At 46.0% G+C, this 23,523-nt stretch overlaps 1 protein-coding gene across 2 annotated transcripts in view; it reads left to right on the forward strand.

Annotated features, from left to right (window-relative positions):
- Positions 1–23,523, forward strand: part of LOC144099353 (uncharacterized) — a 30,552-nt gene that overhangs the window by 6,596 nt on the left and 433 nt on the right. The window contains exons 1-4 of one of the 2 annotated variants that reach the window (XM_077632582.1): positions 8,200–8,353; positions 12,752–12,903; positions 15,152–15,219; positions 15,915–15,998. In XM_077632582.1, the coding sequence (XP_077488708.1) occupies positions 8,237–8,353; positions 12,752–12,903; positions 15,152–15,219; positions 15,915–15,998 (421 nt within the window). In that variant the 5' untranslated portion in view covers positions 8,200–8,236. Of the gene's footprint in view, positions 1–8,199; positions 8,354–12,751; positions 12,904–15,151; positions 15,220–15,914; positions 15,999–23,523 lie in introns of those variants that run through there. The other variant, XM_077632581.1, reaches the window with a different exon arrangement.

The raw sequence follows: 23,523 nt of genomic DNA on the forward strand, positions 1-23,523 counted from the left end.
TGTACCTCGAACAAAGTGCGCTGAGAAAAAAAATAAAAGGAGCGTACGTTTTAGTCATGAATGCGCTTGAAGAAGTGATTGTTAAAAACTATTATCTAATGACTCGAGTCTTCACGACGTGACTCGTTTTTGCTAATGATCATTGTGGCTTTTGCCTAGATGAGGAGACAGGCTGGGTTGTCCAAAGGAAGTGCTAGGTAAATATGACTTATACTCGATTTTATTTCAAACACGATAAGGAAAGTGCATGTTTCAACACCAAAGCAGAGTCCTTCGACCCTCTCAGAGTCGGCAAAAGCATCCTGCATACAATATATTGGGAGATAAGTACGACTGCGGGGAAAAAGTTTGTGCAACTAGGCAGAAGGGCTAGAAAGAGACATAGTTTCTATGATTTTTTTTACTAATGAATTTGAGATATGAATGAAGAAGCGAAATAATATAAAATAACGATGTACGCAAGGAGCACATTACCCATAGGACGCTTTGGAAATTCATAGCCTCAGATTCGCGGGAGCTGAGGAAAAACAGGAGTTCAATGAATTATGATTTGCTGGTTCCCTGGCAGCGAAGGCCATATTGTGAAAAGGCAAGATTCAAAGAGCCTATAAAAATGTTATTGTGTCAAAGGTTGAGGGGTAATGTGTTTTAGAGCGTAAAATGCATGAAATCTCACATCACAGACCAAAGAAGAAGTTTTCGCTGTTATCGCAGCTGCCACAGAATAGTGGACTGTCATGTCCGGGGCAACCACACACTAAACTCGACCTTCTGCCCGGTTTTATTTTGAAAAAAATTGCATGCTAGCTGATATCCTTTCGTGCGCTAAACTATTAGGAAGTTTGTGAATAAGGCGCAGGTGATAGCTTGTGGCACTTCCTCTGAGCAGCTTTACCTGCGTAGCTGCTATTGCTGACTTTCCCATGAATTTATTCCCGTTGTTACTTTCTGTACTCATCGCATACGAAGAGCGCATATGTTATTGCCTTTAAATCCGGAATTTTTACAAATATAATTATTTTCAACGCGCTGTAAAAGAGCTTGAAAGGCTCTTTTAGACTGTAGCCTATATTCATGCCCATAGGTAACACCAGATATCTATTAGGAAACAAGGAGAATTTGTATTACGTTGTCAACACGTTAAGTGCGATTTCTGAGTGGTCTTAGTTCAGTTCAAAAATTATTCACAGAATCGGGCTTTACTTGTATGAGCTTGTCAATTCGCGTAGGTGAAACTAAAACACTTTCAACGTTTTCACATACGTCGCTAACACAGCCCTTGGCAGCTCTACGCTGGTGTTTTTTTCTAACGGAACAACGACACGCGCGTAGAATGCGACCAAAGCTTTCGAAACACCAGTCCACATCTGGCAGCAGTTTTTTGCTGCTTTTCGAGGATGTCCAATTAAAAAAACACGTCGGGAGTGTAGACGAGCAGGAGCAAATGACCTGAAAGCTTGAAGGCCGGAACGCAACGGCCGGAAGAGTGCTGTGACTACTGACACTCTAGCGGTGTTATTACAGGACGCGTCAATCACAAGTTTGGGAATGGCATTCGCCAATGCTCAACTCAGGTCATATGTAAACACAGAACTCGCAATACGGGAAGCTTCAAGGCAACACACCGAGAAAAAGTCTAGAAGGCAAACGCCGTATCTGCAGTCCGCGCTTATCTGAGGGTTTCATTTGTCCATAACAATCATAAACACCACCAGCACTATCACAATAGACAAACTACAACCACTGGATCAAAAACGACTTTCACGTATGCGTACAATTACTCTGTCCTATACAGCAGGGGTTACTTATCAGCGTAAACTTTTTAATCATGCCCGCCTACCTAATAGCCTGCCACACCCTGCTACGCTTTCTCATTTTTGGAATCCACTCCGTTACCCCAAGAAACCATAAGTTATATTATATTAACTGTGCATTATATTCCGTGCTCATGCCCGTTTGTTCTAGATTTCAACTAGGCTATCATCAACTCGAGTTGTTTCCTGACCGAATTTGCTCTCTTTCTGCTTTCCAAGGTTTCACCTCAGAGTTTTCTTTCTATAGCTTATTGCGCTGCCTTCAACTCAAAACCTAGACTTTCCGTTATCCTCATATCTTCAGCCCCATGGAGAAATAGTGCTCTTGTAAACTTTCTGCTTGAGCAATTCCAGTAAGGCGACATTATTGCCTTAAGAATGCGTGCCAAATGCAGTGCAGCTGATCCTTATGCTTCTCTATATTTTAATGCCGCACTCCGGTTCAAATGTTTTTACCTGCCTTAAGTAGATGTATTTCTTTACAACTGCTAATCGTTGGCAGCCTATGGTAAACTGTTGCACCCAGTTATGCTAAGTGAATATTACTTTTAGCTTATTCACATTATTTTTAGACCTATTGTTATCTTTTTTTGTCTAGGTCACAAGTATGCCTTGCATATTGTCCTCTGAGTTACCTAACAAGGAAATGTGACCAGGAAATCGAAGGATTCTTGGGTATTTTTCATAAACGTTTAAGTAGACTAGCACTAAGATTCGCACTCACCGATTTCGCCGCGGTCTGTCTGGCGACGTGGGTTGTTCGAGAAAAGAAACTGGGGTCTTACAAGATGCACCGGTGGCAGCACCTGCCATTGCAGGGCAGTGGCGCGTCGCTTAACCACAGCACCACTGCGCCAGAAGTGATATGAGGGCTGCCAACGACATGTGAACGTAAAGTGGAGGATGACCAACATTCAATAGATAGGCATTAAGCCATTTATACTATACCGTCGTTTCCTTAAGTTGGAGCTTAAGGGTTTCCTCCAGTTGTAATGTGGTAGCGCCAAGGTCCCCACACACCAATTTCGCCGAAAAATATACTGCATTGGAAATAAAGCGTGCTTAACTTTGAGAACCGAGCTTCGAACTGAAACGAAAGCGAAGCGAAAACCCAATTGCTGGCGCATATACGCATTTGCCTTAACAACGCTGAACCGCTTGTCATTTTTTCCACAACTCATACCAATTCTATCCACTGGACACCTCCTGTAAGCATTAGGTGAGCGTTACTGGAGCGATCGTTTCTGCCTGACACACGTCCTTCCTTAGTCGAATTTTATGACTTCTCTGTGGACTACTGTGGCGGCTGTAAATTAACTCTACATATGCCCGTATAACATCTTCGTTCTGAGATGCCGGTAAGACTGCGGTGGTTTCCACTAAGTGAAATGCTGTCTTATAACCTGCAAATCCTATACAAGATCACCAGTACAATAAGAATAACAAAACAATTTTTGGAAAATGGTCTCTCTCACGTGATCCCTGCAAACTTCATAATCTCACCTTCCCAGCTGACTTCATACCGTTCCATGTGGCGCTTGCATTCCGTTGGAGCCCTCTCTTTTGCCCTTAACTTCAACAACCATCGGCTAACTTGCATTGCAACAACACATGCCCGGCCCAAGCCCATTTGTTCTTGATTTCGACTAGGATATTATTAATCCGCATTTGTTCTCTGACGCACTCTTCCTGTCTCATAATGTTACACCTATAATTTTATTTCCATAGCTCGCAGTGTTGTCCTAAACTTGAGCTAAACCTTTTTCGTTAGCCTCCACGTTTCTGCCCTGTAGGCGAGAACTGCTAAGATGCAGCGGTTGTTTACGTTCCTCTGAGCGATACTCGTAAACTGGCATTCATGATCTGATAGTACCTGCCATATGCGTTTTGATTTGCCTGTGTGGGTCCTCCATAATACTATGCATTTGCTCCCCTATCTTACTCAGCAAGCCAATTCGCACATTTTGGGAAGCTAAGGTATCCTTCATTATTTCTTCGCAACTCTTCCAGATAAAGATCTCTAGATACCCCCTGCAAACAAGCGGTGAATAGTACTGTAGACATCGCGTCTCCGTGAATAGTGCTCATTTTGATTGGGATTTCATCAGTTTCTCTACGAATGCCTATGGTGTCAGTTGCAGCCGATATATATTTTTCTCCTGCCCTTTAAGAAATGCCTCTTCTACAACCTGGTTCCGTAACGACTGCGTGACAGCTGAGGTTTTGATTCGGTCGAATTTTTGCCACAATCTACTAAGGATGTGCTTAAGGATTAGTTATTTTCGGAGCTTATCCACATCACCGCATTGATATCGGTGTAGTCTATTTTCGGATAATTTTTATGAAATCAATTCTTGTGCTAATATTGTCAGGGGTCGTCCAGACGACGCGGGTCGAAGGCGCACTGGGTGACCAGGACCACAGGAGCAGGCGCCAGAGACAGGCCAAACGGTCGCGGCCGGGCTCAATATTATCTGAAGACTGAGGTTACGCTACTTCCATTTTCTAGTACCTTTGCAAGTATCTTGCAGGCAACAGACCGTAATCTGACCAATCTGCAAATTCTGAGGTCCTCGTTACCCCCTTCCTAATAGAAAAGATAACCTCACCATTCTTCGATGAGTCCAGCAAAGTGGAGGTTGTGAGGCCTTGCGTAAACAAGGTGACAAGTTTGTGACACACAATCTGCTTATCTTCCTTGAACAGATCTCTATTTACCTGTTTCTCATCACGCGCTTGCCCATTTTGCGTCGCTTCTTGGGCTTTCTATGGTTCCTGTTTTGATATCGATGAGATGTCTGATTCTTCCTCCTCTCTGTCTCCGTCATCAGCGTCCTGATTGTGGGAGCCACTGTGAGATATTTATACAATTTCTCGGCTACTTTAGCTATCATACATATTTATAATGACAGTGGCATACCTGTCTTTTTGTGTGTAGTGTTATTTTTGTTGAAAACAAGCTTCCTCTTCACTGGTATCAAGTTTCTTCGGCTCTTTATAACTCGCAAGATTCTATCTACATTATCCTTCATTATGTCAGTTAACTAAAGCTGAAAAAGTTGTCACAGATCTACCAGTTGTATTCTATCTATACTTTAGGCACTTCTATTCTTTGGTGCTTCTTAATCTGATTTTTCGTCTCCTGAGAGAGCATGATAGTATACTATCGAGCTGGCCTATCCTGAGTTTCCTTGGCACGCTCGGCAGTGCTATTTGTGAGATTATCATTCATCGGAGGAACACTATGGTCGTATTCAGATAAAGCGTAATATCTGTATCTGAAGTGATATTCTTAATTCTTCTACGTACCGCTACTTGGTTGACGTGCTTCTTAGTTCCTTCGTTCCCTATTCAAGTTTTGGCGAAAACGGCGTTCTGCTGTGCGACTTGAATGCCCGTTAAAGAATTACAAGTGGCCCTAAGTAATCTTTAATACTTTAATAGGCTTTAATCTTTAATAGGCTTTAACTACGGCGACTCTCATATTTCATCGGTCGCTTTTGGAAGCTATACTGCACTTTAAAGTCGAATGCAATATACTGCGGTTTGAAATTGATGCCCTTCGAACCACCCTTCAACTCTTTTCTCCGTAGATGTCTGAGAGACTGGGGCGGAAGAAGTGGCAAGAGGCCCATCCGCATACCGGGCTATTACACGCTTTACTCACCTCGCACCACCCATGCCTAGAACTCGTCCGAAATATATCATCAAGTCATCAAAATTATTCCCCGAAAGCCCCGCAAGCAAAGTATGTTCATCTTCAATGTGCACAGTTCCCCTCACCAAAAAACATGGCAGTGGCTTAGCTCAGCTATGCCAAGATATACGTAGCGAGAGCTGCAGCGGCGCGGGTCAGGTGTCATAAAACACCGGCGGACTTTGATGCGTTCACTGGAACAGTAGGTGTGATTCATGCGACGCCTGCCGGGGAGACCGACACACGAACCGCGGCCATAAGGGAAGAAAAATGAAATGGAAATTGGGATTAAGGGAAAAATATTACACGTGTCTCGAAGAGGTCACGGTGGCATCGCATGCGCAGGTCACGAAAGTGGGTTCTGCCGTGGTGGCTGAGTGGGTGGGGCGCTCGGCTACTGATCAGGAGTTCCCGGATTCGAACCCGACCGCGGGTGCCGCGTTCTGATGGAGGCACAACGCTAAGGCGCCTGTGTGCTGTGCGATGTCAGTGCACGTTAAAGATCCCCAAGTGGTCGAAATTAATCCGGAGCCCTCCACTACGGCCCCTCTTTTTTTCTTTTTTCTTTCAGTCCCTCGTTTACTCGTTCGTTTACGGCGCGGTTCAGGTGTCCGCCGATTCGCTGAGGTCTACGCCAGATCACTGGAAAAATTCTGAAGGCTATAGAATTCCCTTAGACCAGAGTACTTTATTTCGAGAAGGGTTTCGGAGAGAACTCTAGAGGCCAACAGTTTTTCACTGACTTTGTTACCTAACTGTCAATTAATATTTTTCCTTTTTGCAGCTTACTTTGCACGCGCAGCATAGACACCCTTGTGCAATTGTCAAGACAATGTGTTAAAATGCTTTTAGAAGCACCAATTTTTCATTTAAGTCATTGCAATATAGAGGACATTCGCTTACGTGAGCTGACTATATATAGGAATTTTTCCTGTCTAATTCCATCTAATGCCTGAAAGTAAATGGTGCCTGTGTTTATGTAAGAGCGTTCTGGGGAGTATAGTGATGTGCTAAAATGAAGCACAGTGTCATGAGTACGTTGAGGTTTGATAATATATATACCCAGCTCTCAAATTCAGCGAATAAAGTGCAATAAAACTCCGCTTCCAGCAATCCAACTTCCAGCATATTCTAAGTTGTACTTCGGTTCATTGAAAATAGTATGTGTTGGAGTGTAATCAAGTGTTTAAATTTCACTCCCATGAATGTTTTCGGTAGTTAATTCTAACAGATGGCTCATACGACATGCCCCGAGGCGCCCAAGCACAACAGCACGCCGGCTATCCCTCCAGCGAAATAACAAAGGCCACCGATCATGCGACCACCTGTAGTACGTTGTTATCACAGTGCTCCAGGTACTCTGTTCACTGGCAGCTTGCCATTATTTGTCTGACCACATGCCGTCCGCACGGTCCGCTAATCACCAGCTGGTTCTCATTGACAAAACTACCCTACCCACTTTTCCTTTTTACCATCACGGCAGGTCGGACGTAACTCGTGGTTTCAACGCGATCGCGCTCAGGGCCCCATGTCAAAGAAAAGTGGGCGTCATTGTTAGCGTCGGCGTCGTTGGCCGCGAGCAAAAAATCCACAAAAGATACCCAGAGGAGCACCCAGGGGGCTGGAGGACTACGTAGGCCTTGTGACCTTGTGGCATCATTACAACCTGCCGACAGGATTGTGAGAGAACTGATTACCATTGCAGATGGCACTTAAGTTAATGACTGGTCGCGAGAGGTTGCTCGAGAAGAGCAACCGGGGTCTGACAAATCCCACTGGCGGCAACACTTGCCTCGGCAAGGCAGTGGCGCATCGCTTAACCGCTCTCTATGAATGTGAAGTAGAGAACGTTCAGTTCCACGTATGTGTGCATTAACCCAATAACGCTACGTCGTCATACATTCAAGACGGACCTTAAGTTTCCTCTCCAGTTTTTTTCAATCGCTCTTCTCCCCATTTTCTCCCAAGAAGCTATTGGGGCTGGTGAGTGGCTTATTTTACAATGATTACTCATTTAAATTGTAATTTTTCTACCAGCTAATGTAATCCGCTTAATGATAGGATGAAGGACCCGATCCTTATCAGTCGGTTTACTGCTGATTAAACTAAAGAAAAGAAGACTGCGGACCACAGCAGCATCAAGAAGGACTCATGTTACAGTACCTCTACCAAATCACGTACCTGCCCATGAACACTATATTTCACTGCCTGCTTGCAATTTCCTGCACTTCACTCATGACACGTGTGAGCGATGGGAAATTCATGAAAAACTGTTTCCAATTGATTAAAGGGTTTGTCAGAACTTGCAATTATCAAATTACATATTATGACATTTTGCCATCAGGTTTTTGAGGCGCAGTTAACAAATGAGCAAGAGGCCTCTTATTCATAAACACGCCACTCAAGTAGAGCGACAGGCTAATCAGCTTCTACATAAAACTGAACCTTGAAAAGGTGCTTGTAACTACTTACTTTGCAATAACAAAGCAAAATATTCCGACGGATCACCATTGCTCTTTTGAGGCATGGCGCATGCACATGCCAAGGACATTTTAAGTCCGAAACACGTCGCTCATATAGAGCGACAAGTTAATCTTCCGCTACATGAAAGAGTACAGAAACTGATTAATTCATGAGCTTAATGCTTCGAGCCCGTGAAATTAGTCTTCCATTCGAGAGTATAAAACGTCGGTAGTCATATCCCTCCTCTGAAACAACCGTCAGCATGAACACTTCTTCAGGACTCGTTGTGGCTTTCCTGGCTATCTTCCTGCTGGTAACGACCACCGAAGCAGCGAGAGGGCCAAACGTGCTTGAGCGGGATGTCCCAGACGCCTTTCAAGTAAGAGAGGGGCAATGCAAAAAAGCATCCCTGCTCTTGGTACTAACCTTTTTCTCGGCAGCGAACTAAATACTCTTTATATTTATTTTGCAGATGCTGAGTGCACTACAGTGCGAGTTAGGCGCAATCTTATCATAAATCCCTCTCTGTGGTTATTTTCGCTTGAGACCCAGCAATCAAAGACGTCTGCAGTTTACGAACAACAGAATCTCAGGCGCGTTACACAGTGAAGATTTCGCACCATGAAGAGCACTTTCTCACTCTCTGGTGAGGCGGCGGTTCCTGGTTCGAACCCCGGACGAGGAGGAATATTTCTCTGACTACAAACTTTCTGAGAAAGCTGCATAGCTTTACTTTGTAGCCGTAATGCTACCCATCCTTGGGGGATTTCCCTAAAACTTGTGATGTTTAAAACTTGTTCTTACTAGTGAGCGTGGTCACAGCCGAAACTTTCAAGTCCTATGCTTCAGCTTTCAAAACGATGCGGCTCAGCACGAGCTTGTTTCACGGTGGCAGGCAGAAAAGTGTGCGCATTCATGTGTTTTTCAGCATGCGGCGAAGTATGGTTAGGCACTTTAAATATCTGAAGGGGCAATAAAACAAATTATTACGATTTTAGCGCATTGGGGCTCTTAAATTTCTCTGCGCTTGAGAAACTTGATACTTTTTGCTATTCGGAGATTTTTCAGCTCGCAGCCAAACGTTCTTGTACTTTTTGCTAGTTTGTTCTGTATACGATTTCCTCGGCTTTTACAAAAACGTGAGCGCGTTAAGTAAAAGGACAAACTTACCCTCTAGCTGGTCAGTTACTGATGTTGTTAAGCTCTCTGTTTCCAATCGCGCTATTACATAAGGCATTGTAGTTTTGAAACTTTGGACACAGTGGCAGTAAGCGCAATTAACGTGTTCTGTGAACATAGGCCGGACAGCGTAGCGAAAATAGGCGTTTACGTGACGAAAAAAGAGCTGCAGATCGCGAGGGACATAAAATAAACTACATATACTGTTAGTCGGCATATGTTTTCTAAATGGGTTCATTGCAGTGAAGTGCGAAGAGTCAAGTTTCAACATGGTGCCTTTGCAATTGCTAATTAGGTATTTATTCGGTGATGGCCACGTGGTTAAAAATTTAGGTATTTATATAAGAACGAGAAAATTAAGAGACTAACATGAATGCAAAAGTAAGCGACATGCTGACATTCGTTGATGTAATGCTGTCTGCAGAGACCAAGGCAGAAGCGTGAGGGTCAAATGTGTTTTCTGAATGCGTATCAGGAGGACAAAGGGACAACTGCAATACGTATGACGGACAATATGAAGGAATAGACATCAGCTCGCGACTAACGCTAGTACGTTGTAAAGAGGTATGCAGAATGACGAAATTTGGAAGTTGTCGAAATGGTTTACGGCTTCAAAAGAAGACCCCACTGTACGACCAAGAGATGAATATTGAGTTTTATTCTTAAATGAGGAAAAAATGAACATGGGAGGGCATGTAATGCGAAATAAGGACAACTGATGGTCCTTAAGGGTAAGAAATTGGATTGCAGGAGAAGCAATCGTAGCAGGGATGGAAGAAAGTTCAGTGGGCGAATGTGATTAAGTTTGCAGAGAAACGGGGGCCGAAGCTGGCGCAGGGCCGTGTTAATTGGAGAGATTTGGGAAAGGTCATTGCCCTGCAGTGGGCGCAGTCAGGCTTATAATGATGATGGTGAGTGGAGACGGTAGCTTAAGTTTCTGGTGTAACGTCACTTACAGAATATCAAACCGTGACAAAATGAGGTAGGGGTGGATGCGTACTGCTGCACATACATTCGTTAGGTTGGGGCAACCTGAAAAGAATGAAAAATAATAAGCCCCTGCCTGCACCACTAACGTAAAACATGGTTAATCCAATCTGAAGATAAATGAAAAGGCCCTTATGCAATGATGTAATTTTACCAACCGTAGGTAGGGAAAATGGAAAAAAATAAAGGGGGGTAAAAAGCTACATAGCGACCCACAGTCGGGGGAGCGAGTCCGGGGAGGCTCCCCTGATCTCCCCTGGGACGTAGCGGAGAGGATGGGCGTAATGGGTTATGGGAATTGGGATGGGAATGGGCACAGCCAGTTTTTTGTTCTGATCCTTCAAATATCTCGGCTCCATTACTGGCCTGCCTGGGCAGGACAGGGAGGGCGTAAGATTGCCCAATGATGTGGCCCCGCTACAGCAGAATCGCCGCTGCCTTCGCAAAGAACCTTAATAAATATAGACGCTGGATAAGGGTAGGCACGGGAGTCTGAGTACTGAGTCGCGGACATTGCCATGCTCTGATGATTGCGACAGATAGGGCCCTGGAAGAGCTGGTGAACACTATACTTGCCCTTGCACTGTAGTAAACCGAATTCAGCTCGCAATTGCAGTGATAGCCGGTGAGATATTCCTACACTGTGAGCAAAAAAAAAAACGGCAATACGGCAAGGAGCGGTAAATAGCACTTCCTCTATCACAAGCAAAAAAGAAGGTTTAATTTACCCCAAATGCTCGAGTAATTTATTTACTCGGCTATACAAGGCAGTCAAACGTTCACTACGCTGCGAAGTGAAACACAAACTTGGCGCCATGTTTTATATCATTGCGCCATACTTACAGCAGAAGGCAGAAGCGAGGCTGCAGAAGTCGTCTGCTTTTTGTCTGCTACTGTTTTGCGAGCTCGTTTGGTTTCCTATTAACCGTAGGTGAAGCGTATAAAATTACAGTCAATGGTTTGCAGCTCAAACGAGGCTTCACAGTAGTTTTTGTGGTCATTAACAACGCTGTAGTTTTTAACATTAACCAGAAAAGAATATTTTGAAAATCAGAACACCACCATAGGTGACCTGGGATGACAGTAAATTTAGAAGCTTCGTTCCTATATGTCTGAAAAACAATGAATGCAGACACGTAAACTTTATAAAAAGTAGGACTTCGAAAATTTTTCTATGTGAGTTTCATGTGCACCACACTGTGGTCGACTACAACGCACCGCACCAAACAGATTGAAAAAAATCTCGCAGAATGATGCCAAAGCGCGCGCTCTAGTGGGTCGGCGGCGCAAATATAGAAAGGCCAGGTATTGTGGTAGCGTGATGGGAGCTTCAGAGAGGGGCTCCGTGTAGGTTGCTACAGTGTAAAACGGCCACAGTCTTATATCTCTTATCCGCAGGAGGCGCCGGTGGCGCCCCAGAGGTCAATCAATCAAAATAACTTTATTTCGCAACTTTATTTCGCAAGAAAATACTGCTACAGAGAAGCTTGACTGGGTTCCAGCCACTTGTCAGCAATGGAAGCAAAGATACATCAAAAGCAATAATAATAAGCACAGTAAATAAAAGAGGAATACATTAGAAATGCAACGCGCCACTATATGGACATATTGATATACAGGAATGAAGACTAATGAATGTGATAACAGGAAGGCATGTACTACCTATGAGGTGCACTAGTTCATCAGAAACAAAAGCGACACGCAGCAAATGATCTAACAGACGACAGTCATTATCTTGCTGAAAAATTAGCACATAATGAAGCACACTGAAGCTGTTAACCTAGAGTAAAACATATATATAAAAATGCAACATCTTAGAGAAAGATATTGCAAAAGAGCTGCGAGCCAGAGATGATACCTGCCGCGGTGGCTCAGTGGTTAGAGTGCTCGGCTACTGATCCGGAGTACCCGGGTTCGAACCCGACCACGGCGGCAGCGTTTCGATGGAGGCCAAACGCAAAGGCGCCCGTGTGCTGTGCGATGTCTGCGCTCGTTAAAGATCCCCAGGTGGCGGAAATTATTCCAGAACCCTCCACTACGGCACATCTTTCTTCCTTTCTTCTCTTAGTTCCTCCTTTATTCCTTCCCTTACGGCGCCGTTCAGGTGTCCGCCGATATGTGAGACAGATAATGCGCCATTTCCTTTTCCCAACAGCGAATTCAATTCCAGCGATAATCGTAATCGATAGGACGTCACTCATCATCATTATCACACGACTGACGAGTCTTTAAGTGGCAGAATGGGCGGCGGAGAACGGTATTTTTTCTTCCCTACTGGGAGCCCGGGGAGCGTTGAGAGAAGGAAGCGCGTAACTCGTTCCGTCCAGTACCTGGCCGCCGCATAACAGCGGTCACTGTAATGCCCACGAAGACCAGCTACGCTCGGACGAGAGCAAGGGAACATTCTTACATGCATCGCACTTATTCTTATTTTCACGACAGTACATCGTTATTGCAAAGAAGTCAGGAGAGACAGGCCAGGGAGCGCTTAAGAAGGTCCATTAGAAGGAATCGCTCTGCTAGAAACAGTGGTTCTTTTTTGATACACTCGCATGAGGAAAAACGTGTCTCTGTTTTTGGGTTCAGTTGAGAAATTATAAATCTCTTGCAGGTTTTTGCGAATTTTCCCTACGGCGTCGCCATCACGGACATTGACAACGACAACATTCTGGATTGCTTGACGGCTAAACGCAAAGATTTTGATCCTGAGGCGAAGACAGTCACCTACGTATGGTCGTTGAACGGCGGAGAAGGCAATAATAGGTAATTTGCTACCGTGCTAAAGGATTCGTTACACATGAAAGAAATCGCAGGGAACGTAAGAGCTCAAGCTGTACGGGGTTCTATACTTTTTACCTATAACGCACATAAGGTTCATTTCACGAAAATACTAAAACTGTACAAAGAGCGGCTTGAAACTGAAGTTCATTCCTTGAGGTACATGAAAAATGCATGCATACACCGAGTGATAATACAAAAAGAAGTCCCAGAGCAATATGCCATAACGGAACCTCTTACAATCGGAAGGTGTGGTACACTTTTCGCATTGTAAAAGATCATAAAAGGTACCTGAAATTCTCGGTCGGCATATGCTACCCATGAGACTGGTGCACACCAGGATTTCGAAAAAAAATGTTTTTGCAGTGGTCAAACCACTTAATTCTCTCTCAGAATTCGGTACGACGCCCACACGTTAGCATCAGGCGCGGGCCTGTTACGAAGCCCAATAAGCCCCCTCCTCAATTCGAGCGGCCGGACTTTTGGTCCCGTCAACTTCAAATATATTTTAATATTTAGAGCCTGGCTCATTCATCCCTCTTTTTTGACTGCATTTCTTTTTTGCTTACACTGATGTGCTCAAAGATGTATAACAATTTCCTAATCTCCGCGTCATTGACTTCTGACACGAAGCCGGGGTGCATTTATAGTGAATAAATAAACGTCAGTAAGTCCTTGAGACAAATTATAGATAATGCTCCAAGAAAAATTCTCACTTCTCACAGTGACCTTTGAACAAAGGCTTTGTTTATATCTCCTTCTACAAAATCATCAAGGACAGAATTCTACGGCTTTTCCACTGACTGCATGAATCAAGGACGAAGCTTGCAAATGCTGCACAATAGCTCAAATGAATTTCTCATATCAAAAGTTAGAGGATTGCAGCATGTCAAAAGAAACAAAGCAGTCAGTAAGCCACCCATGATTGGTATCTCTCAGAAGGTAATTTATTTCCTTCAAGAGTTTTCCAGATATTAGCATTTGTAGAGAAATTTAGTCTGTCTGGTCTTTTTTTCTAATTTCGGCCTCGCATCTGGAGTGCGCAATGCTAAATTTTCCATGTTTTTAAGGCAGCCAGATTCCTGCAACAGAGATTGGTTCTTAGACCTAGCGTACGTTTGCCGAAGCACTTGTGCAGTTTTTCTCGCCGTAGAACCACACTCATTTCGCTGTAATATGCAAAAATACCAGGATCGTTGTTTCACTCCTCTTTAGTAACAAGTGTCGTCTCTCCTTCATCAATCGTCATGAACCACAAAGTTCACGCGAGCGTGCTATAGAACTGTACTCGTTTTCAGAGGATCTCAGTCTACACCGCGCAGAAGTTCAGTCCTGCACGAAAAACACGTACGTTTACATTGACGGTGGAGCTAAGTGCTTTACATGAAACACATTATGACGTCGATGGTGAAATTTCTTGTCCACGATCCTATCAGTATTATCTTCACGCCTGCCAATAAATAGTACAAATTACCTCTTCAATTTTATTACTAATATTTCATTTGCCTTCATGATTTTGTGCCGAAAAGTATGCATAATAACATCTTCAATTTAATGAGCGCCCATTGCAAGTCATTTCAAACGTTCTAGGCCTTTTTGCGGTTATGGGCTCGTTGCACTGCATGCAGGTTTACATGTTTTCTCTTCCCTGCAGCTTGAACACATGACCTCCGCAACATCAGCTAGGAATAGTAAAGGTCTAAGAATTTGCCTTCGTTAAATTTTGCGTGCTCATGCAAAGAAACTAAGTGCGTTGAAAAGAACAAAAAATGTATACATCACTGAACAAGCCTCAGAGACATTTTTATGAAATTAAGTGCATATTATGGCATACCTGTCACAAAATCTGCGAAAAATTTTCTAAAAGTAGTGTAAGAGCTATTGATCACTTCATTCACTAAGATCGTGGAAGTGAAACAATGAAATTTTGATCGAAACACGCTTTAAAGTCGACCCTTTGGACTAGCCATTCGTACCAATGATTACGCGAATTGCATGTTTTCGATGTGCCAGCTGGCGAAAAACTCACTAAGCAACTGTAAACAGTGCTAGGCAAGACCAGCTTAGCAGTCGAGCGGGAACATATGGGAGAGTAATTGGCTTTTGGCCTTTATCTTTCCTCTTTCGTTGAAGTAAAACAATTCCACCCGTTGCGATGAAGTAGCCAGAGCCAATTACCAGCTATACGGGATTCCGTGCAAGCTAACTTAGGTCTTCTTTCAAATAATTTCAGATATCATGTGGCTTTTCACCATACAGCGGGGGCTACGCCAGACGCCACAAACTTCACAGTGGGCAAGGGTAAGCACTTGAAATTTGCCACATGTTTCTCCCTTTCCTGTAATAATATCCATGCCGGATGCTCGCGGGGCAGGATGACTTTTGCTCGCGGTAAAAGTTTAAAGCATGCAGAGGCCATGACTTGTAAATTCTGCAAATAATAACGGAGATAATCAGTAAACGCTTTCATGGCCGGGAATATTTTTGTGTCCGCTTACTTGCCTCGATAATTCTTAAAGAAGTTGAAAAGAAGTTTCTATGCCAAGGAACCTAAAAAAGCGAATTGTTTTATCAGTTCCTCAAGGACAGCTTTTCTTCTGGCTTGTAAGCAGATAAATTACTGAGACACTCAGGAAAGGCACCGGGCACATGCATCTGACAGTAGTTCTTCCAGCAGAGGCAATGGTAAATAACTGCTTGCTCCTTGTGCTAAGCAGTTTCGGAAATGTATGCTATTGCACTGCTCGGCATACGTTTGATGAAGCTTTAATGGATGTTTGATGATTTGTGGGCTACGTTGGAGAGAATGATGCTTACGCATGATTAACGCTGTAGCACACAAGAGCTTAAGTTATTCCTGTTCCTAATGAATACATTGCTTTAGCGCACATAATATACGCATGCTCGGTTTTAGGCGTCGCTAATTTCACAGCTTGAGATAAAGAGCCAACATGCGTTCTGTTTTGCTTATGACTACTTGCTAATGATAAATGCAGACTCCGACAATGTGGAAGTGGCTCACTTCTTATACAGCGACAACAAGGACTGTGCCATCGTTGATGTCCCGCACTTCGGAGACGGTAAGGAATACGGACGCCATTCTTTTACTATGCATTATTTCGCTCATTGAGCAGCGTGTCAGAGCATAGTGAACCCACGAGTGACCGCGAAAACACCGTGTTAAATAGTATAACCAGTAATCTAATGGCAGAGATGACAAACTTAGTGGTAGCGCTCTGTTTAGTTTTTATTCAGTATTCGCTAAGTTTCCTAGATATTGTATAGAATCTAAGCAATGATTTAACTAGCGGCACAGCAATACATGCCGCCTTGCCAATTATGACAGCTCTATGAAAGAATGGGGAGCGCACGGCAAGCCTCTTAGACGCACTAGGCAGCCATGTTAATGCGAAGTCGAAGACAAGCAGCTGGTGACATTCAGAATGACTTCAAAGAAGTCAAAGACAGAATATAAGGATTATTCTTTTGTAAAGTGCGGCGCAGTGTCCCACAGTGAGCACTTTTACCAGCCGCATTTCTACGGGCGCTGTAGGCTTGTGCTAGTGCCGTAGTTTTTTAGCCGTGTCGCGAAATTTTCGCTATGATATGAGGTTTTGTTTCCTTACTGAGTTTTATAGATGCAGGAACTGCGTAAGTGATGTGTGAATAAATATTAAAAAACATGCTCATATATATATATATATATATATATATATTGTAGTGTGGTAATCTTCATCGATATAACCACTGACATGCGTCGCGTGCTGCCGCTCTCAAGGACGAAGAAGTTGTTCGCTGCCTTGCTCTTTCGCCACGCCTGACGCTTCGCTGCGAGTCTCCCCTGAGCGGCTGGAATCATCTGGGTTCACCGAATAAACACACCCCTACAATTGGTGCAGGTGCTGCTGGGTACGTTCCCGTCCACCCTGGAACTAAGAAGCCGCACGTTACCCTCTGCTTCCAGCATGCCGGATGACACTGCCACGACATCGTCGCCCCTCCCAACCACCGTGCTGTGTTCTGGAGCTCTACGGCAGCGTGATCCGTGCTTCTTCAGTGGCACAGCCGACCAGGACGTCGACGATTGGTTGGCGGCATATGAGCGCGTCAGTAGCTACAACAGATGGGACGACGCTATCAAGCTAAGCAATGTAATCTTTTATCTGACTGACGTGGCGAACCTCTGGTTTCGCAACCATGAGGCAGACCTGCCATCTTGGTCTGCATTTAAAAAGAATTTTGCAGAAGTGTTCGGCCGCCCTGCAGTTCGCAAGCTCCGGGCAGAACAACGCTTGCGTGAGCGCACTCAGCAAGTCGATGAGTCGTTCACTAGTTATATAGAGGACATCGTGGACCTATGCAAGCGTGTCGATCCGCTAATGACTGAAGCGGATAAGATCGAGAACATCATGAAAGGCATCTCTGACGACGCGTGCCAAATGCTCTGGGTAAAAAATCCTGCCACGGTGAGTGACGTGATCAAGCTTTGCCAGAGCTACGACGTGCTTCGTAAGAAGCGCGCTTCTACCCGGCGGTCCGGTGTTAGAGACGACGCCATCTCTACACTTGCGCTGGGCGGTTCTACCCCATCAGAGGACAGCCCTTTACTTCAGCAAATCAAAGCCTTCGTTCGAGAAGAGGTCGCCCGCCAGCTATCGCTGGTCCCTCAGTTACAGGATAGTGGCCGCCTTGTTCCTGACATGGCTCCGTCTTTGGCCCCTACCATACGGCGTGCCGTTCAAGATCACATCGCTGACGTTCTTCCTCCCAGCTCCATGCTCCCGCCCAGCCCTGTGCTGCCGCCCAGCCCCGTGCCAGCGCAAGTAACGGCACCACTGACTTACGCCCAAGTTGCGGCCAGGCCGCTCATGCCATCAGCATCTCTTTCCTACCAGGCCGCTCCTTCCAACCTTCCTTCGCCTTTGCCTGGGTCTGCATTCCATGTCCCTATTCCAAGGGTACGCCAACGCCCTACGAACCCTTGGCGTACCGCGGACAACCGACCAATCTGCTACTCTTGCGGGCTGCCGGGCCATGTCGCACGCCTTTGCCGCCAACGCCTTCCACCTTCTCGACCTGAACTATGGAACTACTCCTACAATACAGACCAGCCCTCGCCGAGAAATCCGCCCAGTTCCGAATTTGTATCTCGTGACAATCAAACGTACACAGCTCGCCGATCACCTTCCCCTCGTCGCCGTTCCCCGTCCCCACTCCGACGTTCTACCGGCACCGTTGAGGGAAACTAACAGTCGCAGTTCCCGGGGCAAGAACTGCGCTTGGTTCGAACTCTTCAAGTCCTCGGTGTTCTCCCACTAACGTAATTCAAGTGTTTGTCGACGGCGTCGCAGTACTCGCTCTAGTCGACACGGGCGCTGCCGTATCAGTCATCAGTGAAGCTCTTTGCCGTCGTCTTCGTAAGGTGACCACCGCACTTTCCGACTTTTCGCTTCGCACCGCCTCATCACAGCGCATTCATCCCTCAGCGGCGTGCACGGCCCGTGTTCTCATCGAAGACGTCTTATACACCATCGAGTTTATTGTACTGTCTCGCTGCTCACACGACATCATCCTGGGCTACGATTTCCTTTCCACTCATCATGCCGTTATTGACTGCGCCCGCGCGGAAGTTTCCTTTTTACCTCTTTGTGATACCGTCTTGTGTGACGTCCCTACCCGGCCTGCAAAACTCCTCGTCGCCAGTGACACAGACATTCCTCCATTTTCTGCTGCCCTCGTTCCACTCTCCTGTGAAAGCGTTCTTAGTTCGACTGTCTTCTTCACACCTTCCGACGCCGCTTCACGCCATCCCTGCCTCCTGCTTCCATTTGCGGTCCTCAAGATCGAAGATGGCCTTAGTGCAATGTACGTCTCAAATCCATTTTCGTGCCCGTCCGTCCTGCTACGCGGCGAGTGTCTCGGTCGTATTGAAGAACTTGATCCCGCGCTTGTAAATACTCTTCCTGCAACGCCTACTTCATTAGACGTTAATGTGCTCAGCTCTTGCGATACAGCGACCGCTTCGACGCCACCCGATGTTCTTCAACAAGCTATTGACGCAGATCTCCCACCCGCACAACGCGATCAACTCGCTGCTCTTCTACAGAACTTCACTTCTGCCTTCGACCTTCCTCACACTGCTCTGGGTCGCACGTCTGTCGTTACGCACGCAATCGACACTGGTACAAACGCACCTTTACGACAGCGTCCTTATCGCGTGTCGGCCTCTGAGCGCCAAGTCATTGCTGACAACGTGGACGACATGCTTCGCCGGGGCGTCATACAGCCATCTAACAGTCCATGGGCTTCTCCGGTTGTTTTGGTCACCAAGAAAGATGGTTCCATCCGGTTTTGCGTCGATTACCGTAGGCTTAACAAAATCACGCGCAAAGATGTCTATCCTTTGCCGCGAATCGACGACGCCTTGGACTGTTTACAGGGAGCCGAGTATTTCTCCTCTTTGGATTTGCGCTCCGGCTACTGGCAGGTACCGATGGCTGATAATGACCGCTCGAAAACTGCCTTTATAACACCGGATGGATTATACGAGTTCAACGTTATGCCCTTTGGCCTCTGCAATGCCCCGGCTACTTTCGAGCGCCTGATGGACACTGTTCTTCGTGGACTCAAGTGGCAGACCTGTCTTTGTTATCTGGACGACATCGTAGTTTTTTCTGCCGACTTTTCTTCTCACCTTCTCCGCCTAAAGGATGTCCTCACGTGTCTCGCCGGCGCTGGGCTTCAGTTGAATTTGAAGAAGTGCCACTTTGCCGCTCGAAAACTCACAATTTTAGGCCACGTAGTTTCTAAGGACGGCATTCTTCCCGACCCCACCAAACTTCGCGCAGTTGCAGAGTTCCCGAAGCCAACCTCCCTGAAGCAGCTTCGGAGCTTTATCGGCCTCTGCTCCTACTTTCGACGTTTCATCTTGAACTTCGCCTCTATCATCGCTCCTCTGACCCAGCTCCTTGCCGGCAGCTCCGACCTTTCCGCCTGGACTCCAGCCTGCGATAAAGCCTTTGACACTTTACGCCGCCTTTTGGTTTCGCCGCCCATTCTACGCCACTTTGATCCGGCTGCGCCTACGGAGATCCACACTGATGCCAGCGGTATTGGGCTTGGTGCCGTCCTTACCCAACGTAAGCCTGGTTACAGCGAGTATGTTGTGGCATACGCCAGCCGAACATTGACAAAGGCAGAATCTAATTATTCAGTCACAGAAAGGGAATGTTTGGCCATTATTTGGGCTATCGGAAAATTTCGTCCTTATGTGTATGGTCGACCGTTTTACGTTGTGACCGATCACCACGCTTTGTGCTGGCTTGCCTCTCTGAAAGACCCATCCGGTCGCCTTGCTCGCTGGGCTCTTCGTCTCCAGGAGTTTGACATTCATGTCATTTATCGATCAGGGCTGAAGCATACGGACGCGGATGCTCTTTCCCGCTCGCCATTGCCTAGAGATAATTCGTCTGACCACGTCTGTGCCTACGATATGTCGACTCTTACAACTATCGACATGGCTACCGAGCAGCGGAATGACCCCTGGATCAATGCACTTTTGAATTTTCTCTCAAGTCCTACTCCCGGTCATTCCTCCAAAGCGCTCGTCCGCCAAGCACACCACTTCTCCATTCGTGACGGTCTTCTCTATCGCCGCAATTATTTGCTTGATGGACGGAAGTGGCTTCTAGTCATCCCGCGTCATCTCCGCGCCGACATTTGTGCTGCGTACCATGGTGACCCACAATGTGCTCACGGTGGCGTATTGAAAACCTACACACGCCTACGTCTGCGATTTTACTGGCGTGGAATGTACCGCTTCGTAAGACATTTCGTGCGCGCTTGCGAATCTTGTCAACGCCGAAAAACTCCTCAGAAGTCCTCTGTTTCGTTGCAGCCGTTACCCTGCCCTGCTCGTCCGTTTGACCGCGTTGGCATAGATCTCTATGGCCCTCTTCCGACTACTCCTGCTGGAAACCGGTGGATTATTGTGGCAGTAGACCATCTGACTCGCTACACTGAAACATCACCGTTACCCTCTGCCTCTGCAAGAGACGTTGCTTTGTTCATTCTCAACAACTTGATTCTTCGCCACGGGACTCCGAAGGAACTGCTCAGTGACCGCGGACGCGTTTTCTTGTGCGACGCTCTCGAGGCCCTACTGAAAGAATGTCGCATCATTCATCGCACCGCTACTTCTTACCACCCTCAGACGAATGGCCTGACAGAACGCTTCAACCGTACTCTGAGTGACATGCTGGCCATGTACGTCAACGACGCTCATTCCAACTGGGACCACGTTCTTCCCTTCGTAACCTACGCGTACAACACTGCGATACAGACCACCACTGGATTCTCTCCCTTTTTTCTTCTTTACGGGCGCGAGCCAACCTGCACAATGGACGCGCTTTTTCCCTACCGCTCTGATGTTTCTGAATCGACGCCACTCTCGGACGCCGCCCAGTATGCAGAAGAATGCCGTCAGCTCGCTCGTTCGCTCACAAAGGAAAATCAATGGCAACAAAAACACCATCGTGACACTGGTGAGGCGCCTTCATATGCGCCCAACTCCCTGGTGTGGCTCTGGGTTCCTGCCACAACCGCCGGCCTGTCAAAGAAGCTTCTTGCTCGGTATCACGGTCCATACCGAGTGCTTCAAAAAACATCTCCTGTGAACTACGTAGTTGAGCCCGTTACGCCATCTGCGGACTTGCGTCGCCGTGGACGCGAAATAGTTCATGTGGACCGAATCAAGCCCTACTACGATCCGTCTGTCCTTTCGGCACCATGAGTCGCCAGGATGGCTCCTTCTCTGCCCGGGGGGAAACTGTAGTGTGGTAATCTTCATCGATATAACCACTGACATGCGTCGCGTGCTGCCGCTCTCAAGGACGAAGAAGTTGTTCGCTGCCTTGCTCTTTCGCCACGCCTGACGCTTCGCTGCGAGTCTCCCCTGAGCGGCTGGAATCATCTGGGTTCACCGAATAAACACACCCCTACAATATATATATATATATATATATATATATATATATATATATATATATATATATATATATATATATATATATATATATATATGACGCGCTCCCCAGCATTTATAGTCCCCTCACAGGGAAGTGAGAAAACCCAACATAGGATGTCAGGTGAGGAGACTCAATCCGTGACGTTTAGTGGAGAGGACGCTTAGAAGAAGTATTCTGTGCATTGGACTGATATAAGTAGGGGCTAATATTACTTTAGTATGCATTAGTAGCCTCTATTTTGGTGATTGTAGTGGACATACGGGTTCCTATACTTTTGCGTAGACGTCGGAGGTTGGAGAAGCAGCGCCAGGGGCGAAATACTCTTTAATGGGACACCGAGTGACTTCATGGCAGCGAGAAGCAGCTCATGACGAATGAGAGATAAGATTGTGGTGTCTTCTTCATCTGTTGTTTCATTCAATAATCGATAAAGAATAGATGACATTCCTTCTGGTTAAGAGACGATGCTAAGTAGCCTACATCAGCTGCAATACGCGAATTGTACGGCTGACAACTGCCCTTCGCTGCAGCCTAAAGGACGAAGAGCGAACTTTCCCATTGCGTCTGCGATCAAAATCCTCAGTTGCTGCGAAACTGCACAAGCTACTTGGTCATTCTTTGTTGGAGAACAAAGAGCACAATTTTTTCAGGCTTCGGCAGGTCGGGTTGCTTCGCTTGGTTAGTGAGAAATTTCCTGTGCTCACTGAAGAAATCTTTAGCCCAGCGTGACCAAAATGCTTGCAGCTTTCGTCATATTCTTTTCAGAACACTCTCAGCTCATCCGAACAGGAATTTAAAACGAAAAAAAAAAACCGTCGGCATAGTCGAGAGCCCTGTATAACAATATTCCGAAATGGAACTTCCTAGGAGCAGTGACCAGAAAGGGCGTTGATGTGGCTCCGAACGGTGCTTATGTTCCTCCACATCTTTCATCGCCACGGCACTCGGGCCACGGTGCCGCAACGCTGAAGGCTCTAAATGCTACCGTAATGTAGCTATCGCCACAAAAGGTGGGCGCAGAAAGAGCGAAATGACGGAAGGGACGTTTTTCCAGGTCAGCCCAACCAGTCCTACCATGACACTTAGTCGCAGTTCCCCATAATGCGGACACAGTCTTTAAACCCATGTTAGCTATCACTACAGCCTCCTGTCTGCTCAGCTTGACTGTTTTTTATGACAGTTTTGCAGGTAAACAGATTAATTACCTTCAGGATCCATCCAGCCGAGGCAACATGTTTAACTTCACGGTCCTCAAACTATTACCTTTCCAAAATCGCACCTTCCTTTCTCACCATAACTTCCTCCTTAGAGTCAAGGCCATTTAACCCCCGCCGATGACAAATGCTTCGCCCAGACGAAGACAAGTCCGTTTATCGAAACGTTGTCTAAAGGCCCTGAGGCTCTATCCTGTGTTGTTCACATTGTATTGTCTACAAACCGCTATTTCTGCCCTTTCTCTAACTTGGAAAGAATTTATGTTGTTATCTAACAGAAAGCTAGAGGCACATTTGAAGTCACCGAGAATGCACTTGCATCCTAGAGGCTTATTGTAAGTAAGATGTTGTTTACACTGAGTACA

This window comes from Amblyomma americanum, chromosome 7 (assembly GCF_052857255.1).
Source record: "Amblyomma americanum isolate KBUSLIRL-KWMA chromosome 7, ASM5285725v1, whole genome shotgun sequence".
Classification (NCBI taxonomy): domain Eukaryota; kingdom Metazoa; phylum Arthropoda; class Arachnida; order Ixodida; family Ixodidae; genus Amblyomma; species Amblyomma americanum.